This window comes from Suncus etruscus, chromosome 15 (assembly GCF_024139225.1).
Source record: "Suncus etruscus isolate mSunEtr1 chromosome 15, mSunEtr1.pri.cur, whole genome shotgun sequence".
Lineage (NCBI taxonomy): Eukaryota > Metazoa > Chordata > Mammalia > Eulipotyphla > Soricidae > Suncus > Suncus etruscus.
This window is the reverse complement of record NC_064862.1, coordinates 67,560,258-67,586,975: the sequence shown is the minus strand read 5'-3', so window position 1 is coordinate 67,586,975 and position 26,718 is coordinate 67,560,258. Positions and strand designations below refer to the sequence as shown.

General features: G+C 40.2%; 1 protein-coding gene across 2 annotated transcripts in view; it reads right to left on the bottom strand.

The window, feature by feature from the left end:
* Positions 1–4,832: 4,832 nt before the first annotated feature.
* The window catches only part of RABGEF1 (RAB guanine nucleotide exchange factor 1), a 60,386-nt gene continuing 38,500 nt past the window's right edge, over positions 4,833–26,718 (bottom strand). Inside the window, exons 5-9 of one of the 2 annotated variants that reach the window (XM_049789521.1) lie at positions 21,926–22,007; positions 20,267–20,399; positions 18,778–18,869; positions 9,112–9,368; positions 4,833–6,050 (exon numbers count right to left, since the gene is read on the bottom strand). In XM_049789521.1, coding sequence (XP_049645478.1) covers positions 5,652–6,050; positions 9,112–9,368; positions 18,778–18,869; positions 20,267–20,399; positions 21,926–22,007 — 963 coding nt within the window. In that variant the 3' untranslated portion in view covers positions 4,833–5,651. Of the gene's footprint in view, positions 6,051–9,111; positions 9,369–18,777; positions 18,870–20,266; positions 20,402–21,925; positions 22,008–26,718 lie in introns of both variants that reach the window. The other variant, XM_049789522.1, reaches the window with a different exon arrangement.

Genomic DNA, 26,718 nt, shown 5'->3' with positions numbered 1-26,718 from the left:
CTCCGGCCCCTTACATTTCTTTTGAGAAGACTGAGTCTATGGCCCTGGCCTAGTGCAAACATGCTGATCATATTTTCTCAACATTTCTTTTATATTTGAAATATTTAAATTAGCTTTTTGTTTGGGAGTCACACCTAGCAAGGCTCAGCACTTTTTTTTCTTTTTTCTTTTTTTTGTGGTTTTTGGGTCACACCCGGCAGTGCTCAGGGGTTATTTCTGGCTCCAGGCTCAGAAATTGCTCCTGGCAGGCACAGGGAACCATATGGGGCGCCGGGATTTGAACCGATGACCTCCTGCATGAAGGGCAAACGCCTTACCTCCATGCTATCTCTCCGGCCCCTGCTCAGCACTTTCTATTTGTTTTGTGTGCTTGGGGGGTCACTCCTGGTAGTGCTTGAGAGACCAAATGGGGTGCTGAGGATCAAACCAAGTTGGTCACACACACACAAAGGACATTACCTCCTGTCCCATGCCTCTGGGCATTTATATTCAAAATATTCTCACTTGTGAATCCGGTGATAACTTCAAACTGAAATTCACCAAAACCTCAGTTCCAAGCCTGGTAAGAACCAAAAGAACTCTAAGGGGTCTCTGTATCTCTGCAGTCCAGATATTGATGGAGCTGACATTCTTTGAAGCAGAGAAAACGCTGATGAGCAAAATCACACATAATCTCTCCCTTATATGTAGCAGAGCAAAAATATGTAATCTAATAATAACACAAACTAGGGGGCCGGGCGGTGGCGCAAGAGGTAAGGTGCCTGCCTTGCCTGCGCTAGCCTTGGACGGACCGCGGTTCGATCCCCCGGTGTCCCATATAGTCCCCCAAGCCAGGAGCAACTTCTGAGCGCATAGCCAGGAGTAACCCCTGAGCGTCACCGGGTGTGGCCCAAAAACCAAAAAAAAAACAAAAAACAAAACACAAACTAAAGAGCTGTGAGTGAAGGGCTGGGATTCTATGGAGTTACATTTTAGAAATAAACGAACTTATTTTTAGGAATCAAGGAAGCCTTACCTATGAAGGTCTATTTGACTTCAGAATTACCAATTTGTAGAATACTTGAGAGAAAAGAATAAATATGTGGGACTAGAAGAACGTTCAAGAGGCACAGTCTACAGGGACTCTGTTAATACCAAGAGTCATTGGAGAAATAGACTTAGTCTAGAGCAATTATCACTAACTGTTCATGGTATCTTCTCTGTCATAGCTAACAAGTTTAGATATGAAACTCTAAAATGTTAAACAAAAACATACCAGTCATCTTGGTTGAGATTTTTAGGTTGATATATTTAAATATCAAAATGTTTTATTAAGTATCTAATGGTTGATTTATAGTATCCTCATAAGGTTAATCAATAGAACCATGAGAAGCACTTGCTTTTCTTTTTTTTTAATTTTCTATGTTTTTTTTTTTTTTGCCACACCCAGTGATGCTCAGGGGTTACTCTGCTCCAATCCTGAAACACTTGCTTTTAAGCTTGCCTTGAACTTGGCCTCCTCTTTTATATTGAGGCAAATTATATTTAAGATAAGCTTATTATATTACCATAAAAATATTTTAATGGAGTTCTAAATATAAACATTTTAGAAACCCCACTCTTCCTTTCTCCCCTTTCTCAGAATTCATAAGAAACTGACTTTACTCCAAAAAAATTAATAAACACACTTTTTTTTTTTTTTTTTTTTTTTGGTTTTTGAGCCACACCTGGTGGTGCTCAGGGGTTACTCCTGGCTATCTGCTCAGAAATAGCTCCTGGCAGGCACGGGGGACCATATGGGACACCAGGATTCGAACCAACCACCTTAGGTCCTGGATTGGCTGCTTGCAAGGCAAACACCACTGTGCTATCTCTCCGGGCCCATAAACACATTTTTAAATGCATACATTTAAAAAAAAATCACACAATATAACTTTGACATGTAAATTCCTCTGAGGAATTATATCCTGGAAATAGATGCTCAGGACATCTCCAAACACTGAGTATTTCCTCCTGCTCTAGAACTGCATTCCTCAGCGGTGGTCCAGAACGGAGTCAATATATTGCATGGAATGGTGACAGAAACTCTATGGCTCTGGTGGTATGGTTAGAAGACTTTATGATTCTAAGAGTCCTTTGGTTCAGATTGAACTGTAGGGAAGGAACCACTAGGACCCTTACTTATCACATGAATTCCCCAGACTAGATGATGCTGAAGGAAGTAGCATTGTTCATGAATAGGATACTCACCAGGAATATGCTGTCATCATTGATGGCATGTGTCAGTGTGGCAGCCAGGCTTTTCTCCATACCTCACATGTAAACTCCACATAGATATTGGCAGTCAAACTGGTACCCAGGATTTAACTATCCCATACCATCACTTTCCATAGAACTACCTGTTCTTGAGTAATATTCTCAAATATACTCCAAACTTAACTCAAGGCACTCCTGACCTCCCTCAATGATCTTATTGTTGGCCTTTGTTGTTGGTTATTTATGAGGTAATGCTCATAAGCTCAAGATGCTAGGTTATTTTTATGCTGGTGAAATATTTAAATAACTCACAAAATATCAAAAAGGACTTCAGGGAATTGGACTGAGTCATGAAGTCTATTATTTGAAAGAACAAATATATGAGTATTGTCACAGAACCCTCAAAATAAAGTATAATTTAGTTTGTATGCATGTATGTAATCCTATCAGCAACAGTACTGTAAACCAAAGTGCAAAAATTTATGTATTTATTTTAAAAAGTTCCTCTTGAAATAACAGATTGAAGGGACACAAATGGAACTGGGGGCATTGGTGTTGGAAGTGAACACTGGTGAAGGGATTGGTGCTGAAAAACTTTATGCTTGCAAACCAATCATGAATAGCTTTGCAATTTCATAATGACTATAAAAAACTTTTTTTTGGTGTTTGGGTCACATCTGGTGGCACTCATGGGTTACTTCAGGTCTGTGCTTGGAAATTACTGCTGGCATGCACTTTAAGGGCCACACCTCAGCTCCTTCCTGTTTTTTTTTTTTTTTTTTTTTTTTAGTTTTTGGGGCCACACCAGTTTGATGCTCAGGGGTTACTCCTGGCTAAGCATTCAGAAATTGCCCCTGGCTTGGGGGGACCATATGAGACGCCGGGTGATGGAACGCGGTGCGCAGTCCTTCCTTGGCTAGCGCTTGCAAGGCAGACACCTTACCTCTAGCGCCACCTCACTGGCCCCTCCTTCCTGTTCTTCTGCTACTGCTCCACATTCCCAGAGAAAGCCTGTCTCTGGCTGACATCACTGGCCAGTGATGTCCCTTCCAGCTAGGTCAAAACAATCTCCACACCAGACCTACGCCATAGTAAGGGCCCCACCACAGTTCCCAAATAATTTGACTAATATAAAATATGTATAATATATAATACATACACAACACTACCTGTCAGCACCACTTCACCCACCTGGTTAAAAACTGTCCTGTCCAGGGGCCCGGAGAGATAGCACAGCGGTGTTTGCCTTGCAAGCAGCCGATCCAGGACCAAAGGTGGTTGGTTTGAATCCCGGTGTCCCATATGGTCCCCCGTGCCTGCCAGGAGCTATTTCTGAGTAGACAGCCAGGAGTAACCCGAGTACCGCAGGGTGTGGCTCAAAAAAAAAATTGTCCTGTCCTATTCTATTCATTTTATTTTTTGTTTTTGGGTCATACCTGGCAGCAGGGATTACACCTGGCTCTGCACTCGGAAATTACTCCACATGGGATGCCGGGAATTGAACCAGAGTCCATCCGGGATTGGCTGAGTGCAATTCAAAGCCCTACCGCTATGTTATTGCTCTGGCCCCCTATTTTTTTTTTAATCAAAAACTATTTAGGGCCTCAAAAACTTCCCTAGAATACTAATATAAACAAAATCAATTAAAATTATTTTAAGAAATTAAAAGGCAACTTTTGTGGAAGGCTGATACGCATTTTATTTAGCAAATATAATGTACAACAACCAAAAAGAACTATACATTCCCAGGAGAATTAGAAGTATACATGTCCGAATTAGCACCTATAAAGTACATAGGAAAGAAAAAAAAAGTTTTCTATTAAAATCACGTGGGACCCAAGTTCCTAAAAGTAGATTCAAAGACTAAATCTCACTGGTGTTTGATATTAGTCATTCCATTCCATTTGACCTTGGTGATCAGCTGACTTAATGGCTTCAAGTTAGTGCTTCAGATGTGTCACCTTTATACGTTATTATGTATCAGGGATTGAGGTTTTTGTTTTTGGGCCACACTCGGTGATGCTCAAGGGTTACTCCTGGCAGGCTCGGGGGACCATATGGGACGCTGGGGATTGAGCCTGGGTCTGTCCCAGGTTGGCAGCGTGTGAGGCAGACGCCCTACTGCTGTGCTATCTCTCCGGCCCCAAAGATTGAGTTTTGTATGTATCCCAGGTGTATTTCAAAATTACCACACTACAAATCTGTGGCTACTTTCTAAAGAAACAAAGAGTCTTTCTTAACTGCAAGTCACGTAGCCCTACTTACAAACAAAATAATGCTCTGGTAACTACAATTGCACAGGGATTCCCAAGTACTGTCAGAAGTAATCCCTGAGTAGAATCAGACGTGGCACCTGAACACTGCCAAGCATGAGCCAAAAATCCAAATACCATCCTACCCTGTACACCACCCCTCCACAAATAACCCCAGCTCTGATAACCCGTTGAAATCATTTGAAATTGGAATAATATTGGCAAGATACGAAAAGTTCTTTGAGGATCAGAAAAGATTCTTCACTGTATCAATTAAGATTATCCTGTGTGCTTAATAATATTCTTTGTGTCAATTTAACCACCTGGGGAAGAATGCCCTTGATTGCAAAACTGCCCCAGGAGATATTTGGAGATATGTGGAATAAATTTTTAGAATTGAGTGTGGGTGTGTGTTCATTCCTAGGTCAACTCCTTACATCACTAGGCTTAGTAAATATTTTCTAATGCAGAAAGGAAGGGGGATCAAGAAGCATGGTTCAAAGTCTTCAACTGTATGTGATCTAAAAATTATCCTGAATCCCAGTGGTGTCATAGGACCTTAAAGTTAGGATTAACATCATAGAAGTCAACCTTCCTAGATCCATTTAAAATGGGATAAACCAAATTAAACTGTGTTAAGAGGCAATATGCTTCATTTTTAAATTAAAAAAATTAACATATGAAATGCCATGCACAGCAGACACCATCTTTTTAAAATATATTTACAATTTTACATATTTACTTATCAATATATCTTTTACTTTACAATTATAAAATTATTTCAAACTGTAGAATAGAGGTACCATTGATTTTCTTTTAACATATAGTTTCTAGTATTTTGTTTTATCCTTTAAAAGGCAAGTATTCAACCAAATCCAAACCACAGAGAATGCAACAGAGAAAACATACTGGAAAGTCATGGAGAAATAGGTTAGACAAAATTTTCATATAATCTTTAAATGAATCTATTTTAGTAACTCAAATAAATAGCATTTTATTATTTACCAAGCTTCCCTTGCCTTGAAAAACAAAGCAAAACAACCACCATAAAATGTACCTTTAAAATTGTTTGGAGTAATTAAGTTATAGTCTAGATCCCAATCACTGAACTATAGAAAGAGCCAACTACAATTTAGGCTCAAATAAACACTATGAACATTTTTATCATCCTGCATAAACTTGAGGTTGAAGTGGTGGAGGAAGTTTATCATTTTCAACATTTTCAGAGTCAATTGCTGCTAAAGATTGATTTGGAGGCTTAATTTCAAGTGGATATTTCTCAACAATGTTTTGAACTTCTTTTGCTATTCCATCTGTCCAATCTATTAGGTCTTTTTCGAGTTTCTTGGCTTCACTCAAGATCCTTTCCTGTCGCTCATTCAACTGAGACAGAAGATCCAAGTTCTTATACATTTGTTTGACACCTATGCAAGCATCTGCAGGCCAATTCTCAGATTCCTGCTTCTTTGGAGAAGTCTGGCCAGACATGTATCGATCAAAATCTTCCTGACTTAAATTCAAAGACTGAGCATCTAATTTCTCAATGAAAGCCACGGCACAACACTACAAAAAAGAAGAAAATATTGTCAGTCATAAGAGGAATGCAACACATCATCAAATAAATTTAATTCCTTTATTTACAGAGAAGCAAAAGTAGAGCAAAAAGTCTAATATGTTTAGCTCCAAATATTATCAACTTATAAATATAGCAAGTCAGAAGGAAAATGTCAAATACCAGATGATCTCACTAGTTTGGTATATAAAGAGACAAAGCAAGTGAATAAACAGTTTAATTAAAACAAACCTTTAGGGGGCCAGAGCAATAGTATAGCAGGTAGGGTACTTGCTTTGCATGTAGCAGACCTGTATTTGATCCCTGGAAGCCCATATGGTGCCCCAAGCACTGCCAGGACTAATTCTTGAGTGCGGAACGAGGAGTAATCCAGGGGCTGGAGTGATAGCATAGCAGTAGGGTGTTTGCTTTGCACTCGGCCAAGCCCAGATGGACTCCAGTTAGGTTCTCGGCATCCCATATGGTCCCTGAGGCTGCCAGGAGTGACTTCTGAGCACAGAGCCAGGAGTATCCCCTGAGAGCTGCTGGGTGTGACCCAACCCCCACTGCCCCCAAAAAAGAACTAGGAGTAATCCCTGAACAGTGCTAGATATAGACCACAAACAAAGAAACCAAAAAAAAAAAAAAAATCTTTAGTGTGGCAAATTCAAGTTTGCCACTGAGTTCACCAAGGAGGATATAGAGGGTTGGAGAAACAATATAGAGATTAAGGCTCCCAAACTACCTATATTCCCCAAGAATATTCCAGGAGAGATCCCTGAGAAAGAGCCAGCACACTAAACACTATCAGATGGAGCCTCTACATAAAAAATAAAACAAGAACAGTATCTCCTCTCTCCATTATTATATTTCTTCTTATAAGTCGATTTAATTGCCAGCTCCCACTGGCAATGTCAGAATGTTAATCCTGGCAGTCATAAAATTCTATAAAGGATCCTGTAGAGTTGACCAAACACCTTAAAGAGTTTTGTTTTTTTTTTTTTTTTGGTTTTTGGGTCACACCCGGCACGCTCAGGGGACCATATGGGATACCGGGATTTGAACCACTGTCCTTCTGCATGGAAGGCAAACGCCTTACCTCCATGCTATCTTGCCAGCCCCAAAGAGTTCTTTTTTTTTTTTTTCACACTGAAAAGTTTACTTACTGTAGAGCTTTCTTTGGACAAAAATGAATATTTCCCTAAAAGTAGAGGTTCTCTACTTTTACATAAAGCGGGAGAATTGTTATGCCACAGAGTTCCAGGACCAGATATCTAGGCACATGCCCATAAAGCTATGATTTGGGGGAGGGGCCACACGTGGTGGTACTCAGGGATTACTCCTGACTCTGGACTCAAGAATACTCCTGGCAGGCATAGGGGAACCATTTGAGATACCTCGAATTGAACCCATGTGGTTTACATCCAATACAATAGTCCTATCCACTGTACTGTTCTATCCGCTGCTCTATCCCAATACAGTTTCTTTTTTTTTTTTTTTTGTTTTTTGGGCCACACCCATTTGACGCTCAGGGGTTACTCCTGGCTATGCGCTCAGAAGTCGCTCCTGGCTTGGGGGACCATATGGGACGCCGGGGGATCGAACCGCGGTCCGTCCTAGGCTAGCTCAGGCAAGGCAGGCACCTTACCTCTAGCGCCACCGCCCGGCCCCCCAATACAGTTTCTTACCAGCTCCCCCTAATGTTCACCCAGAGTATGGCCAGAAACTGAACATGTCCTCACAGTTTAGCTATAGTACACAGAGCTCTGTTCTCTTTACTTCATCATCAAATAGATAAAGGAACAAGCTTTAAAATCAACAATCTGAGTTAATTGTCACTTGACAGCCAAGAGTTATGTGGCCATATTCTTAGGTAACGGAAGCTAAATGGGGCTTCCAAATCTATAAAATTGGGGAAATATCACCCAGATGGATTGTGAAAATTATACAAGTGTACAATTAGCTCATAAGTACAGCCACCAATGAATAATCATCAACAAGTATTAGTACAGAAATACTAGGGCAATTGCTCTGCCAAACAGATATTTTTTTTTTTTTTTTTTTTTTTTTTGGTTTTTGGGCCACACCCGGTGACGCTCAGGGGTTACTCCTGGCTATGCGCTCAGAGGTCACTCCTGGCTTGGGGGACCATATGGGAGGCCGGGGGATCGAACCGCGGTCCGTCCTAGGCTAGCGCAGGCAAGGCAGGCACCTTACCTCCAGCGCCACCGCCCGGTCCCCAAACAGATATTTTGTTATATCTTCCAATGACATTTTCTACAAAGAGCACATGCCATTTTTAATTAAGAAAGATATTTTAGAGACTGGGAGATAGTATTTCTTAGAAAAAAAAGAATTAAAAAAAGAAAACAGAATCAATGTCCAATAGTTGACTTACTTATCGTTAAAATCAGCCAATGAAGTAATTGGTATTTATACCCAGGGCCTACGAATGACAGTCACAGGATTCAATACAACTGTTATGTTTCCCATAAAAGTATCACAATCTTTTTTTTGTTTGTTTTTTGGGTCACACCTGGCAGCACTCAGGGGTTACTCCTGGCTCTAGGCTCAGAAATCGCTCTTGGCAAGCTCAGGGGACCATATGGGATACCAGGATTAGAACCACCGTCCTTCTGCATGCAAGGCAAATGCCCTACTTCTGTGCTATCTCTCTAGCCTCCAAAGTATCACAATCTTTTAAGGCACTGACTTGCAAGAGTGATGACCCCAGTGCAATCCCTGGCATAGCATATAGTTCCCTAAGGAATACCAATGTTCACTCCTGAGCTCTGGGTCAAGAACAGTCCTAAGCACCACCAGGCTTGGCTGAAACTCATTTCCTGACCCTCTGGAAAGGATCACCATCTCTTGTGAGATTAGGATAGCCCATTAGGAGAGGGGGTACTAGCCTGGTTGGGCTGCCTCTGCTTTGCAACCCAAGCAACACTTCCAGCTATCTCATTTAGTCAGGAGCATAAATCCATATTATCCTGTGAAACATCTCTATTATAAATAACATCTTGGCTCTTGTGGCTCTTTTCCATTAATACCAAGAAATCCAATTCTTACCAGATTAGTGAAATAGTAGCCATCTTCTCCAGTCATCAATCGGCTTGGGTTGCAGAAGCGAGTGATATACTGAATATTGGACTGAAGGCGTGGGGGGTTGCCCTTCAAAACAATGTAGATAAGAGTGGGTAAGAAGTCATCAGCTGACGCTGGCTCATTCTTGGTGATCTTGATGGCATTGAAGATGTGCTTGCTGCATTTGGTGATGCAGGCCAACTTATCCCTAGGCACACGTTTTGAATCCATTTCAATAATATCTATAAAGCAGAAAAGAGTTTCTAATGATGAAGAAAAACATCCAGATAATCATTTTTAATATATCAGCCTAGAGGAACCCTCACAAGGGTGTGGGGTGGTGAGGCCTTGGCTTGTTCTGGCGCCTACAGCCCCTACAGCCGTCATCAGGTCTAAAGGTTGCAGGGTAGTGGGGTGGAAATGATTTCACAGGCAGTCAGTTTAAGTTTCAGGAGAAATTCATCTTTATTACAAGGCCCTAATCACCATGTGCATTTCCCACATAGCTTCTAAACTAAGCAGCCTCTTTCCTGCTCCTCTGCATTCATCCTAGCTACTATGGCTGCTTGCTCTCCCCTCTCACCACGCAATCCCTTAATTACCAACCACAGACCCCTCCCAGCTGTGGGTGGGTCTCACCAGCCAGGTGAGATTAGCACATGGAATTAGGGGACGGTAACACAATTCAACTGGCTAATTAGATGGCTGAACTAAGGTATCTATCATATATATATACACACACACACACACACACACACACACACACACACACACACATATAATATATTTTTATAACCTGGTCAGTTAATAAACAATTGCTTTTTTTAAAACAAAAAGGAGGCGACTACACCTCTGGACTGGTTGTTAAATGTAGCTGTCAGAGTAAGTGGCAGCTCACGGACTATAGAACCCTCCTGGCCCCCACTAGCACGTGCACAGCTGTGCAATACTCTCCTTCAAATCTTTTGGGGAACAATCAATATTGCACTGAACTCAGTCTAGAGCAGTGGTCAGCAACCTTTTCTTTTTCAACTGAGCCAAATCTCGCCAAAACCACGATTGAAATTAATTTTGAGAGCCACACAGGGTGCACACTGACAGAGGCTAGGAGCAGAGTCCTGACTCCAGGAGCAGCCACCCCGCACACAGAAGAACCAACTTAAAAGTGTAAAGAACCACATGTGGCTCGAGAGCCGCAGGTTGCTGACCACTGGTCTAGAGGAATCTGGCTGCTCTCAGACACACCAAATTTACATTAGCTTAATCCTGGCTCCAATCTCCTCCTCACTCCTCATTCTATAGACTGCTCTTCTGATTATTCTTCCAGGATCATAGGCCATGAAGACCGTAGTGCTGAGATCTTATTTCACCTCGCTAATGCTTTTATTCCTACAACCACATGTCCATTTGCAAACTAAATTTTGTTTGTTTTAATTAGCTCTTTAAAACACCTGTTATTGCATATATTAATTTAATATATCTAATTTTCTTCTCTTACTAAAAACGAACTTTCTCATTGATCTTAATTCTTTGCATTAGAGTAAAAAATATTTTTTTTATCTGGGTGTATATGTATCACTGCCAAGGTGCAGTTCCAGGAATGTAAAGGAAGGAGGGAAGGAAATAAAGAAATAAGAAAACTCAAGGGATTTCTTCCATGTTCTCTCTGAGTCTAGCAGAAGCCCATTGCCTAACATCCCTACTCTGAAACAAGGCGTTTTTCCCTTTCCACACAATTTTGGCACCCTTATCCAGATGCACAGTTAAGGCACTGCCCTAAAACTTAAACTAGGAGATATGAGAGGAAAAGCAAAGAAAAATGAGGATGTCCCACTTAATTCTTTAAGCAATGATTTCTCTTCCCATTTTTCATTTTTTTTTTTTTTTTTTTTTTTTTTTTTTTTTTTTTTTTTGGTTTTTTGGGTCACACCCGGCGGTGCTCAGGGGTTACTCCTGGCTGTCTGCTCAGAAATAGCTCCTGGCAGGCTCAGGGGACCATATGGGACACCGGGATTCGAACCAACCACCTTTGGTCCTGGATCGGCTGCTTGCAAGGCAAACACCGCTGTGCTATCTCTCCGGGCCCCCATTTTTCATTTTTAAGAGATCTCCAATAATAGCTCTGTGTCTTATGTTCAGGGCTTGTACTTCTGATCAGTAGGAAAATAAAGGCTGAGTGCTGCATACTAATTTTAGCAGATGCCTATTTTTTTAGATGTCTTTTTTTTTGGGGGGGGGGTGTCCACACCCGGCGATGCTCAGGGGTTACTCCTGGCTGTCTGCTCAGAAATAACTCCTGGCAGGCACGGGGGACCATATGAGACACCAGGATTCAAACCAACCACCTTTGGTCCTGGATCGGCTGCTTGCAAGGCAAACGCCGCTGTGCTATCTCTCCAGGCCCAAGATGCCTTTTTTTTAATGAGACTTGAAAATACAGTAGGTATTTTTCCTTTCCCTTCATGTCAAGATTTATCAATTAGGCACTTATGCCATCTTTGGCTAGGTAACTATTTTGGGGGTATGGGACAGTCCCATGTATGGCAGACTTTAATAGCATCCTTGTCTTCTACATACTCAATGCCAGTAGCGCTTGCATATGCATGAAGTAAAATAATCCTTCAAGCTGTTGCTGAATGTTGGAATGGGGGAAAGAGATGTGTGTGGGCAGCTAGCACCTGTCTGATTACTGCTCCATAATGAACAGTTTCTTATATGGAAAAATGAGAAAGGAAAACATGTGAAATAATCTAGGCCTTTAGATTCTCTTCATACCCATAACTCTTTAGGAAAAATTGATGGGATTAACTAATGCTCTATCCCAAAGGCAATGAATGATAGACTTAAAAAAAAAAAAGTCCTTAAGTGTCCCAGTTAACTTCATGGCAGAAATCTTGACTATTTCTCTAATTTTATGCAGCTCTCTTTCAATAGATCTCAAATTTGCCATTTCATTGGTTCCCTGCCTTGAGGCACCTGACCTACCTGACTTATAAATCTGTCTGGCACAGTCACACTTCATCATCTAACCATTCAGTAGTTTCCCTGTACTGACTACTGACTGGTCACCCAAACACTGCTCACCAGTCAATGCCCCAGGAAGCTATGGCCTATATAGCTAGAGTCCAAAATCCTACACATTTCCTATATTAGCAAGAATTGGCAGTAAAAACTACATTGGCTGAGATGAAACTGAATTTTCAGACTAAAAGTTGGTATCTTTTTTATTTTTATTTTTGTTTTATGTTTTTTTTCGGCCACACCCGTTTGAAGCTCAGAAATTGCCCCTGGCTTGGGGGGACCATATGGGACGCCGGGGGATCGAACCACGGTCCTTCCTTGGCTAGCACTTGCAAAGCAGACACCTTACCTCTAGCACTACCTCACCGGCCCCTAAAAATTGGTATCTTAATAGCTGAAAATGGTTCTAAAGAATGATTTTTCTTCCTGAATGTCTAAGAGACAAAACTTACTATCTTAGTATTTCAAGGTTTCTGAAGATTATGTCTGCAGAACTATGATTTCAAAAATATATTTGCAGGGGGCTGGGGATATAGCTTAGAAGTAGAATGCAGGCCTGCTTGAGGACCAGGGTTAGACTTTCTTTTGGCCATTAACAGAGAACAAAAAAATATAGGACTGGAATTAGCAACAATTCTTTTCTTTTCTTCTTCTTCTTCTTCTTCTTTTTTTTTTTTTTTGGTTTTTGGGCTACACCCAGTGACGCTCAGGGATTACTCCTGGCTATGCACTCAGAAATCGCTCCTGGCTTGGGGAACCATATGGGATGCTGGGGGATCGAACCATGGTCCGTCCTAGGCTAGCGTGTGCAAGGTGGACGCCCTACTGCTTGTACCACCGCTCTGGCCCCAGGATTAGCAACAATTCTATCTGCTCTCAAAGGTCCTTCATCTCCTCCAATGGGAATATGTTTGTGTTTTGGTTCCATCCTACATCAGCAAGGTTCTCCATAGCAATAGGAACACTTCTAGCATACTATGTCAACTTAACTGTCTTAAATATTTTATTCATTATATGTCACATACAAAAGAGAATGCCATCTTTTAAAGCCAAATGCCAAGACTGGTGTTCTTCACTAAATCAAGAGGAAATGGCAAAAACCTTTTCCGATGAGTTTTCTTTTTATTTAGAGATTTAGATTGACTGAAATAAAAAATGTTTTATTCATTCTATTTAGAAACAAAGCAATCGGGGCCGGAGAGGTGGCGCTAGGTCTGCCTTGCAAGTGCTAGCCAAGGAAGGACCTCTGTTTGATCCCCCGGCATCCATATGGTCCCCCCAAGCCAGGGGCAATTTCTGAGCACTTAGCCAGGAGTAACCCCTGAGCATCAATCGAGTGTGCCCCCACCCCCCTAAAAAAAAAAAAAAAAAAAAGCAATCACGAGATACATTTAAAACTACAGTGAGGGGCTAGAGTGATAGCACAGTGGGTAGGGCATTTGCCTTGTACCTGGCCAACCTGGGACCTATCAGAGTTCAATTCCCCACATCTCATATGGTCCCCAGAGCCTGCCAGGAGTGCTTTCTGAGTGCAGAGCCAGGAATAACCCCTGACCACCAGTAGGTATGGCCCCCAACGAAACAATAACACAGTGAGGCCAGGAATGTTGCTCAGCAGTATAGCATTTGCCTTTGAATAAGGCCACTAGTTTCCATCTCTCAGTCAGAAAAAAAGGAAGAAAAAATAGTGCTACAGTTTGATTATTCCTATCATTGAGTTTAGGAAAAAAAATCTTCCAACCTTCATCAAGGCAGAATATGTATGCATTTGATTAAGATGTGAAAGCTGGGGCCGGGCGGTGGCGCTGGAGGTAAGGTGCCTGCCTTGCCTGCGCTAGCCTAGGACGGACCTCGGTTTGATCCCCCGGCATCCCATATGGTCCACCAAGAAGCCAGGAGCAACTTCTGAGCGCATAGCCAGGAGTAACCCCTGAGCGTCACAGGGTGTGGCCCAAAAACCAAAAAAAAAAAAAAGATGTGAAAGCTAAGATGAGTAGGAATAAAGCTTTTAAAATTGTAGTGAAATTGGGTATACACCTCAAGTAGTAGAGCTCAACCTTAGGCATGTGTCAGACCTTGAGTTGCTGAGCAACAGGAATATGAGCAACATGTCAAAAGACATGTTGACCTTCCATCTCAAACTCCTTGAGAAAACTTTCACTTCTAAAATTTTAAGAACAAACTGTTCATGAATTGAAATCCTTTTTAAATAAATAATGGTCTGGGAAAAAAATGGTCTGGAGATACTGCTTCTGATTTTAACAGGTCATTCTGTGGCTTTCAGAATAGTTCTCAACATGAATTTTTTTTTTAAGTTTAATACTTTAATCTGTCAGCCAACAAGACTCCCTTCCAGAAGATGAGCCCCGCCCAAGGTCATGAGGAAGATTATATAGGGAAAGGATATATGGAGGTTCCAGCTTTCTGATGATCCTTAAATGATTGGCTATTGTCTATGGGTTCCTTCCTACTGCTCCCTTGTCCTTCTTTGATAGGCTAGCTGGCATGGTCAGGTAGCTTAGAGCAGGGTCTATGGAAATAGGCTGTGAAGACCTAGTATCAACATAAATTCTTATGAAGAGCTTTAAATATAAATCAGATTAGCTTAAACATTTTATTTAATTCCTTCCTTCCTTCCTTTCTTCCCTCCCTCCCTCCCTTCCTTTCTCCCTCCCTCCCTTTCATTTCCCTCCCTTCCTCTTTTCTCTCTCTCTTTTTCTTTCTTTCTTTCTTTCTTTCTTTCTTTCTTTCTTTCTTTCTTTCTTTCTTTCTTTCTTTCTTTCTTTCTTTCTTTCTTTCTTTCTTTCTTTCTTTCTTTCTCTTTTTCTTTCTTTCTTTCTTTCTTTCTTTCTTTCTTTCTTCTTTCTTTCTTTCTTTCTTTCTCTTTCTCTCTCTCTCTCTCTCTCTCTCTCTTTCTTTCTTTCTTTCTTTTTCTTTCTTTCTCTCTTTCTTTCTCTCTTCTTCTTTCTTTTCTTTCTTTCTTTCTTTCTTTCTCTCTCTCTCTCTTTCTCTCTTTCCTTCCTTCCTTCCTTCCTTCCTTCCTTCCTTCCTTCCTTCCTTCTCTTTCTTTCTCTTTCTTTCTTTCTTTCTTTCTTTCTTTCTTTCTTTCTTTCTTTCTTTCTTTCTTTCTTTCTTCTTTCTTTTCTCTTTCTTCTTTCTCTTTCTTTCTTTCTTTCTTTCTTTCTTTTTTCTTTCTTTCTCTATCTTTCTTTCTTTTTCTTTCTTTCTTTCTTTCTTTCTTTCTTTCTTTCTTTCTTTCTTTCTTTCTTTCTTTCGGGAGCCACATCCAGTTGTGCTTAAATAATGATCAGGGGACCATATAGGATGCTGGGCCAGCCTAAGCAAAGTAAATGCCCATACCCACTGTACTATATCTCCTTTTTTTTTGGTTTTTGGGCCACACCCATTTGACGCTCAGGGGTTACTCCTGGCTATGCGCTCAGAAGTTGCTCCTGGCTTCTTGGGGGACCATATGGGACGCCGGGGGATCGAACCGCGGTCCGTCCTAGGCTAGCGCAGGCAAGGCAGGCACCTTACCTCCAGCGCCACCGCCCGGCCCCATGTACTATATCTCCAGTCCTATTCTTGAACATGTTAATAAGAATCTTAGGGGAAAAAAAAATCTAAGTATAGGTCCACATTCTGGCTTCTAAAAAGCTTTCACCTTCATTCCATAAGGAAAAAAAAAAAGACCCAAAGAAGTCAATTCATGGAATCCAAACAGCAGAAAAGCTTTGAACAACCAAGATAATAGTAATTAGCCAAGTCAATTAGACTTCACTATCAGAATTCACATGGGTCAGAGAAAAAATTATTTAGTAATAGATGTTTAAGTGCAAAGATCTACAACAGAGAAACAGATTTCAAGATAGTGGAAGAATCATGTTGGAGCATAAACCAGTTCTTTAAGGGTCTTGAAATTAAGCTCCTGTCAAAGTCCTGCTACTCTTTGAGACCCTGAAAATACCTTAAGCAATTCTCCATTCCTTTCTGTATCTTAATTAAGACTAAAGTTTTTATAAACAAAGATGCCTACTTAATGGCCTGCCTGACATTGCTAACATCAACAGATCACTTTTCTTCCCAGCAGAATTTTTTTTATCAGTAATCTTTAACTGAACAATTATTTGCACCTCTTTGCCCTAATTAAGAAGAATCTGACCAAATTTAAATATTTTCCCCATTGCTTGCTTTTATTTTTTATTTTTGGGTCCATACCCAGTGATGTTCTGGGTTTACTACTCCTGGCTTCATGATGCTCATGTCATATGGGGTACCAGGGAATCTAACCCAGGCTAGATGAAAGGCAAGTGCCATGCCGACTGTGTTATCATTTTGGGCCCCACTGATTGCTTTTTTTTTCCTGCCCAAACTTTTGCATTACTTTTCTATTTGATTATTACTATAAATTAAAAAACCCAAACCTCTCAGAATAGAATAGACACATCAAATTAGAGCTCTTCATTTTCTGAACAAGCCAGTAAAAAAGAAATAAACAAAAAGTCTGTTTAACAATCAATTAGAATCATTTTGTTCCAGCACCATAAAAAGACCTTGGGGTATGAAAATGAGCATGTATGGAGCCAGTGGTTGTTCCCATGACAGTGTGCTTCAAGGGTGGAGAAACCCTGTATCTCTGAGGCCAAGGGAATTCCCTTTCTAATTCCCCCAATACTTACTGTGTCTATACTAAAAAAAAAAAAAAGAAGAATCACAAAACCTTGCCACACCAGCCCTCCTTCTCTCTTTTTTCCATTCTCATGGTTATTATTTGGTTGCTTTGTTATGTTTTTCTTTTTTTCCCCTTTCTTCTTTTAAATTGATAGCTATAACCTCTAGATGGACTCCTCCCAGTTTTTTATTCTTTTTTTTTCTTTCTTTTTGGGCCACACCCAGCAATGCTCAGGGGTTACTCCTGGCTATCTGCTCAGAAATAGCTCCTGGCAGGCACAGGGGACCATATGGGACACCGGGATTTGAACCAACCACCTTTGGTCCTGAATCGGCCAGTTTTTTATTCTTTATTTCTTTTTTTATTCTTTTTTTTTTTTTTAACAGAACCACATAACTTGAATCATCTCATAAATTTATGCCTCATAAATTTAGGGGGGGAAAATGGATGGTACCAGGACCAAATAGTCGTATGAACATTGAGAGAAAATAAAAAATGATCGGGCTTAAATACCAAACCCAAAGTCAATGACAATAGAATCAATGCCCAATCTACAACAAGCTACACACAGAGGGGACCAGCTACACTAGTAGTCCGGGAGATGTGGGATGCATCTGGGAACAGGAGTGGAGGGAGGCCAACACTGGTGGTGGGAATAGCCCTGATTCATTTTCACTATGTACCTTAAATATTACTGTGAACGATTCATAATTCACTTCGTTCACAGTGAAAATTATTAAAAAAAGACAATCATCATTTTGGAAACTCTAGGTGGAGATTACCCACCAAAATTACTTTGAATATATAAATGCAAGTGAGCTTTTAAAAATTTACCTGACCAGGGGCCGGAGAGATAGCATGGAGGTAAGGCGTTTGCCTTTCATGCAGGAGGTCATTGGTTCGAATCCCGGCGTCCCATATGGTCCCCCGTGCCTGCCAGGAGCAATTTCTGAGCCTGGAGCCAGGAATAACCCCTGAGCACTGCCGGGTGTGACCCAAAAACCAAAAAAAAAAAAAAAAAAATTTACCTGACCTATGTTTAACTTTATTTAGTTTGATATATAAAATAGAATTTACTAGTTCAATGCCTAAAGAAACAAAACACATTTGCATAATGTGAAAGGGAAAAGCAGTTTACCGATATGTGGAATGCTGCAAATTCAAAAAGCTGACTTCTTTTCTCTTGCAGTGCCAGGATCTGAACCCAAGCCTCATTCATGAAAGGCAAGTGCTCTACCTCTGTGCTACAAGTTCCCTATACTTAATATATTCACTTTTTTTCAGGGGGTTAATGGGGGTGAATTAAGTGTTTGAGCCACAGGGATCACTCCTGAAGGTGCATGGGTAATGTTAGGGATTAAAACAGAGATAGATGAATATAAGGGAGGTACTCCTCTCCCCTGTACTATCTCACCTGTCCCCCAATACATATTTTGTTTTTTGGGTCACACCTGGCAGCGTTCAGGGGTTACTCCTGGCTCAATGCTTAGAAATTGCTCCTGGCAGGCTCAGGGAACCATATGGGATGCCGGAATTCGAACCACCCATCGTCCTTCTGCATGCAAGGCAAATGCCCTACCTCCATGCTATTTTTCTGGCCCCTCTCCCAATATATATATATATATATATTTTTTTTTTGTGTGTGTGTGTGTGTGTGTGTGTGTGTGTGTGTGTGTGTGTGTGTGTGTGTGTGTGTGTGTGGTTTTTGGGTCACACCCGGCAGTGCTCAGGAGTTATTCCTGGCTCCAGGCTCAGAAATTGCTCCTGGCAGGCACGGGGGACCATATGGGACGCAGGGATTCGAACCGATGAAAGGCAAACGCCTTACCTCCATGCTATCTCTCTGCCCCATCCCCAATATATTGTTTAATTTTCACTTGAGAACTAAGTTATGGTATAGACCAAAATGCTGACTTCAAAGAAAAGAGTCAAATATAAAAGTTCTCAGTTTCACTGACCTGTAATTGCTTTAACTACCATGTCAGATACTTCTGCAATTTCTTCATTAACAGGGACACAAAGCATCTGAGGTGTAACCCAGTGTAGGGCTCTACAAAGAGAAAAGACAGTAAAATGAGTTTCCACGAATGAACTAATTATATAGCCATTTCTTTTAGTCAAGAGAAAATATGGTGCATCACTGAATAATCAGGCAAAGTCAAGGTCAAGTACATCACGCTGGTGTATATTAGAAGCACAGTTCATGTGCCAAAGTAACCAGGTAAAATGAAATTAAGTAAAAGATAACTAGGTAATAAAGTAATTGGTTAATAAGGCATGTATCATAAAAACTTGATGCAGAGGCAATTTTACCAGTTTGAATGGTATTGTTACACTAACAAAACTGAAAAGCACCTGATACTTAAGAATAAATATCTGAGAAGAATCTGATGCCCTGAGTTAACCACCTAAAGTCCTTTTAAGCTTTATGTTCAACTCCCAGGCACAACTGAGCCTAAGAGGTGAACAATAATGTATCAAGCCAGTTTTTCTGGTCACATCCTAACCATTTTATTTGTTTTTATTTTGGGGCCATACATGGCGGTGCTCAAGGAATACTCCTAGCTCAGCACTCAGAAATCGCTCCTGACAGGCTTGGGGGACCATATGGGATACTGAGGATATGACCATATGGGATACTGGGTTGGTTGCATGCAAGGTAAACACCCTATTTTCTGTGCTATCGCTCTGGCTCATCCTAACCAATTTTAAGATTCAGACCTTTACTACTAGCTTACCTATTGCTTTCACTGTGCATTTCAGTCCAAAAGCCACCCAGTTATTCTGATCTCCTAATCTCAAACTCTATCTTATCACTTCTGGTGTGACATCAAGTATAAATCTACTGGTCCTCTTGTCCGAGAAACCCATTTAGAATTCCTTAGACCCGTTCTAATCATGCTCAGTCTGGGGCCCTCCCCCACTCTGTAGTTAGCCTATTTCTACCTAGTTTTGCTGCCACTAGAACCAGAGCACTAGTATTCACTACTGACGGGCAGATTAAGTGCTTTGAGAAGTGGAAAGGTTGAGCAGAATAATAACTGAATAATGAGCATCTCTGAGAGGGATGAGAAAACATAACACACACACACACACACACACACACACACACACACCGCTACACCTTCCTGATTTTTTTTTTTTTACACACACTTTTTTTTTAAGAAAATAATAAATCCCGTTTCCGGAAATTTCAGAGAACCGAAACAATTTCATGCTTGATTATTAACTAAAAGAATTTAGAGACAAACAAGCAATATGGTCACCCAAGCCTTTTCCTCTAATAAACCGTATTTCCATTCTTCTTGATACCACAAAAAGACCTAAGTACTACGGAGGATAGAAGGAAGATATATAAGCTCTCCGGATTTTAAACTTGTGTCCTTTTCTTCCACAAATTGTTCTTCAAACAGTAATAAATGAGAGCAAAACAGGACAATAAACTACCTGATTCTCTTTTGAATAGCAAGATCTTTTTTCTCATCATCAGTAGTTTCTGGGCAAAACACGTATTTATAGAGGCGAGTCATGATGTACTTTTCAATCTGATCCATTATCTTCTCAACTTTTTCTGGAGGCACTGAAATATACAAATGCATACAAAAGCAGAAGAGAAGGAAGGATATTTTAAATTAAAGTAATTTCCTATAGAACTTTATGGAGCAGAAAACTAATATACTAGAAATATATAAAAACATAACAAACATAATAAGAAAGTATGGTCAAAGTATCCTAGATCAAAAGCAAAAGCAGATAATATGTTTTTTGTTTGTTTGTTTTTGTTTTTGGGCCACACCCAGCGGTGCTCAGGGGTTACTCCTGGCTGTCTGCTCAGAAACAGCTCTTGGCAGGCACAGGGGACATATGGGACACTGGGATTCGAACAAACTACCTTAGGTCCTGGATCGGCTGCTTGCAAGGCAAACACCGCTGTGCTATCTCTCCAGGCCCGTAGATAATATGTTTTAAAGAACCCTTTAAAAAGTACTTCAGGTATTTGCAGAATAACCACTCCTATCTTGAGATGCTCTGACAGAAGAATTCTACATATATCAATCCTAAATACCTTATTAGAAAAGAAGCTAAAATCCTCAAGAGTGATGTAAGCAAGCAAGATTCCCCCTTTCATTTTTATTGAGGTCTACAATAAAACCATAGAGGATCTCTTAGCTCTCTGAGGTCATCCCATTGAGGTAAACAAGAGGAAGACTTCCCAAATAATACATATGTTTATTCTACAATCCAACATTAATTGAAGTCATATTTAGTTAAAATCTCTAAAAATATTGCAATAAAGCAGTGATTTTCATTGTTTTCCTTTGTCCCAACCCATTTGATGAATACGTAATTATAAACAAAGATTCACCAAGATGGTGATTCCCAAAAACGGAGTTTCATTTAAAAACATCCAAAGGCAGGGCCGGAACGGTGGAGCAAGTGGTAGGGCATTTGCCTTGCATGTGCTAACCTAGGATGGACCTCGATTCGATCTCCCAAACCAGGATCTATTTCTGAGCACATAGCCAGGAGTAATCCCTGAGTATCACTGGGTGTGGCCCAAAAACCAAAAAATAAAAAAATAAAATAAATAAATAAATAAAAACTTCCACAGGGTTTTTAATTCAGCTGCGCCCACAAAACAAAACAAACAAAAAAAAAATGCCATTATTGGGGCCGGGAAGGTGGCGCTAAAGGTAATGTATCTGCCTTGCAAGCGCTAGCGTAGGACGGACCGCGGTTCGATCCCCCGTGTCCCATATGGTCCCCCCAAGCCAGGGGCGATTTCTGAGCGCATAGCCAGGAGTAATCCCTGAGCGTCAAACGGGTGTAGCCCAAAAACCAAAAAAAAAAAAAAAAAGCCATTATTAAACACTGCTCAGTAAGTTATCCGGTTCTCTGATTTTCTAGGAAAAAATACACATGATGGTATTCTAAGGCACTGCTAAATATGACCATCTTATCAGAAAGTCAGTGGAGTAATAGGAGTATAATTTATAGTGGGAAAATCAGCACAATATCAGAAGAGAGAAAATGCCAAGAAACTGAAAAGTCGAGTCCTATGAGGCTTTCATAGATCTCTCAAATGTCTGGCTTATAAAGTATTACCTTTTCCACGAGTCTGCATTCTTTCAGCCACATTCTGATAAAAATCCTGAGTGCATTCTGACTGTTCCTCAATACTTAATTCCTGAATGAAAGGGAGAAAAAAAGGCAGGTGAACAATGTATAAAGCTCTACGTAATATGAAGTACTCAAAACCCACTCTTTGAACCAGATGAGAATTTCATAAACATTACAAATTACATCACATTTGCAGATACAAAAAGTCTATCCTTTATTTATAACACACATGTCCAATTTCTTTTTATTATATATACAATATATGTATATAGTATATATATACACTCTTACATTATATAACACTGTTATATATATTATATAACAATATATAATAATTATATATGTACAACTTTATCTAATCAGTTGAATCTTTTTTTTTTTTTTTTTTTGGTTTTTGGGTCACACCCGGTGGTGCTCAGGGATTACTCCTGGCTGTCTGCTCAGAAATAGCTCCTGGCAGGCACGGGGGACCATATGGGACACCGGGATTCAAACCAACCACCTTTGGTCCTGGATTGGCTGCTTGCAAGGCAAATGCCGCTGTGCTATTTCTCCGGGCCCTAATCAGTTGAATCTTTTTTGATGGCTTTATAACTCCATTTTATTAATTAATTTAATATAGTGCTTCTCAATTATTTTCTGTCATGACCCACGAGGAAGAAGAAAACATTTTTCGCGCTTCCCACGTGACTGTAAATAGTATCTTTATTAAAAAAAACTTTAACCACAGGGCTGGACAGATAGCATGGAGGTAATGCATTTGCCCTGCATGCAGAAGGTCAGTGGTTCGAATCCCGACATCCCATATGGTCCCCCGAACCTGCCAGGAGCGATTTCTGAGCATAGAGCCAGGTGTAATCCCTGAGCGCTGCTGGGTGTAAAAAAAAAAAAAGAAAGAAAGAAATCACTTCTGGCTTGGGGGACCATATGAGACACCAGGAATCAAACCAAGGTATGTCCTGGGTCAGCCATGTGCGAGGCAAATGCCCTACTGCTAAGCTATCATTCCTGTCCTCTCTCTTATTTTTTAAAAAAAAAGATTATTTTGGGGAGGGCCAGAGTGATAGCACAGTGGATAGGACGTTTCTAGCAATCATCAAGATTTATCTAATTATATACCTAATAACTATAATATCTAATAATAATCTGATAATTTAGCTAATAATATCTAGTAATTTATCTAATAATGTTGAGATAATTCAGTGTGTCCAAATTAATAAGCAAACCAATTCTATATGTGAAATTCTAACACCAAGTCAATATTTTCCCCAAAATCTCATTAAAATGTCACTGTGGATCCATTTCACATTTCACACAAAAGTAAACTGAAAGTGGATCAAAGACCTTGAAATCAGGCCTGAATCTATAAAGTACACTGAGGAAACAAAGGCAGAACTTTCAAGACCTAGACCTCAAAAGGAGTCTTAAACAATATGATAACAATGGCAAAGGGTACAGAATAAAATCTGAACAAATAGGACTAAATCAAAATAAAGTTTTTGTATGTCAATCAAGGTAGGGCCAAGATGCATGCTGGAATGACCCAGCCAGGTCAGAGTAACCTTGGCTGTTTTTCCATGTTTGCATAAATAAGGTAGATTTCTTTTTCTTTTTCTTTCTTTCTTTCTTTCTTTCTTTCTTCTTTCTTTTTTCTTCTTTCTTTTCTTTCTTTCTTTCTTTCTTTCTTTCTTTCTTCTTTCTTTCTTTCTTTCTTTCTTTCTTTCTTTCTTTCTTTCTTTCTTCTTTCTTCTTTCTTTCTTTCTTTCTTTCTTTCTTTCTTTCTCTCTTTCTCTTCTCTTTCTCTCTCTCTCTTTCTCTCTTTCTCTCATCTCTTTCTCTCTCTCTCTCTCTCTCTCTCTCTCTCTCTCTCTCTCTCTTTCTCTCTTCTCTCTCTCTTTCTTTCTTTCTTTCTTTCTTTCTTTCTTTCTTCTTTCTTTCTTTCTTTCTTTTTCTTTTTCTTTCTTTTTTTTTTTTTTCTTTCTTTCTTTTTTTTCTTTCTTTCTTCTTTCTTCCTTCCATTCTTCATTTCTTTCTTCTTTCTTTCTTTCTTTCTTTCTTTCCTTCCTTCCTTCCTTCCTTCCTTCCTTCCTTCCTTCCTTCCTTCCTTCCTTCCTTCCTTCCTTCCTTCCTTCCTTCCTTCCTTCCTTCCTTCCTTCCTTCCTTCCTTCCTTCCTTTCTTTCTTCTCTCTCTCTCTCTCTCTCTCTCTCTCTCTCTTTCTTTCTTTCTTTCTTTCTTTTTTTTTTTTTTTTTTTTGCGGCGGTGGCGGTGGTGGGTGGGTGGGTGGGTGGGTAAAGGTAGATTTCTTGAGGTAAAAAGGGGAGTGATTTTTTTTCCTTCCTGAAAGGAAGGAAGCACTAGAGCATATAAAAATTCCAATCTGGTCTAAACTCATCACTGGATTATATTTGTAAGACAGATTGAAAGTTGAGATAGCAGAAACAACCCAAATGCCCTTCAACTGATGAATGGCTAAAGAAGTTGTACATATGGGCCCGGAGAGATAGTACAGCGACGTTTGCCTTGCAAGCAGCCAATCCAGGACCAAAGGTGGTTGGTTCGAATCCCGGTGTCCCTTATGGTCCCCCATGCCTGCCAGGAGCTATTTCTGAGCAGACAGCCAGGAGTAACCCCTGAGCATTGCTGGGTGTGGACCAAAAACCAAAAAAAAAGAAGTTGTACATATACACAATGAAATATTATGCAGCTGTCAGGAGAGATGATGTCATGAAATTTTCCTATTCATGGATGGACATGGAAACTATCATGCTGAGTGAAATAAGTCAGAGAGAGAGACACACACACAGGATAGTCTCACTCATCTATAGATTTTAAGAAAAATAAAAGATATTCTTGTAGGGGTCGGAGAAATAGCACAGCGGTAGGGCATTAGCCTTGCAAGCAGCTGACCCAGGACAGATGGTGGTTTGAATCCTACATCCCATATGGTCCCCCAAGCCTGCCAGGAGCGATTTCTGAGCACAGAGCCAGGAATAACCCCTGAGCGCTGCTGGGTGTGACCCAAAATACAAAAGCAAACGAACAAACAAACAAAAAAGACATTCTTGCAATAATGCCCAGAAACAATAGAGATGAGGGCCGGAAGGACCACAAAGAATGTTGAGTGCAGTTAGAGAAATAACTACACCAACAACTACCATGACAATGTTAATGAGTGAGAGAAGTAGAATGCCTGTCTGAAATACAGGCAGGAAGTGGGAGAGAAGGGAGATGGGGGAGAGGGTGTATTGGTGATGGGAATGTTGCATTGGTGAAGGGAGGGTGTACTTTTTATGATTGAAACCCAACTACAATCATGTTTGTAATCAGGGTGCTTAAATAAAGATAATATAAAAACATTGTGGGGCCGGGCGGTGGCGCTGGAGGTAAGGTGCCTGCCTTGCCTGCGCTAGCCTAGGACGGACCGAGGTTCGATCCCCCGGTGTCCCATATGGTCCCCCAAGAAGCCAGGAGCAACTTCTGAGCGCATAGCCAGGAGTAACCCCTGAGCGTCACAGGGTGTGGCCCAAAAAAAAACAAAAAAAAAACATTGAGATAGCTCAAGATGAAATTAGCTACTACGCAGGTGAGGGTCCCAAACAGAAAAGAATTGACAAGAGTGACACAATAAAAACAGATAAATAGACATGATTTTGTTACAACCCTTGACTTCAAGACATTCTTTCTGAATAAACATTTTCACTGGGGTTTTTTATCAGTATACCAGGATATTGTCATTAGCTTACATAAAGAAAATTTGTGAAAAGCAGTCCTATTGAATTTTTTCTGGGCTTTATTTACTTTTGCCCTTCATTCTATAGTGACACTATTTAAAAAATTATTTTTTATTTAAAGCAATGCGATTTATAAAACATTATGATTGAATAGTTGAATTTTAGACATACATTTCAGCATCAATTCCACCCCCAGTGTCAACCTCCTTTCAACAATGTTCCCAGAGGCCTAACAGGCACCTTTTTAAGTTTGGTTGTTAAAGTTTGGTTCTTGTAGTTTCAGAGTTAGACTCTATGACTTGGGTATTTAGTTCTGTCCTTCCTTAACATCAACCTTGTACCTGAATCCACTTGACCTCTGAAATAACCTTGTAATTTTACATCTATTTTTTTTCTTCTCCTCCACTCTGTTTCATTGCTTCTCATTATTATAGATTGGGGCCCACTTAAACCAATGGACAATTCTAGCATTATAGGCTACATATGGGAACATTCATAAAGTCACAAAAACAGAAATCATATTAATTATAATCTCAGACCACAATGCCATTAAGATAGAAATTAGGGGCTGGAGAAATAGCATAGAGGTAAGGCATTTGCCTTGCATGCAGAAGGTCAGTGGTTCGAATCCCGGCATACCATTTGGTCTCCCGAGCCTGCCAGGAGCAATTCTGAGCATAGAACCAGGAGTAACCCCTGAGCAATGCAGGGTGTGACCCAAAAACCAAAAAAAAAAAAAAAAAAGAGAGAGAGAGAAATTAATCATAGAAAGATGAGAAAATCAAAGAGAAATTAATAATTGGATCAAAGAGGAAATCAAAGAAGAAATTAAAAAATTCCTGAAAATAAATGAGAATGAAGACATAGAAACTATTGGATACAACAAAAGCAGTACTAAGTGGGAAGCTCATAGCTCTACAAGATTTATCAGGAAAGACGATAAAGCTCTCATCAATGTACTCAGCTAGTTGCTTAAAAAACTAGAAAAAAAAGAACAAATGAATTCAAAAGTACAAGAAAATAAAATTTAGAGCAGAAATTAGCTG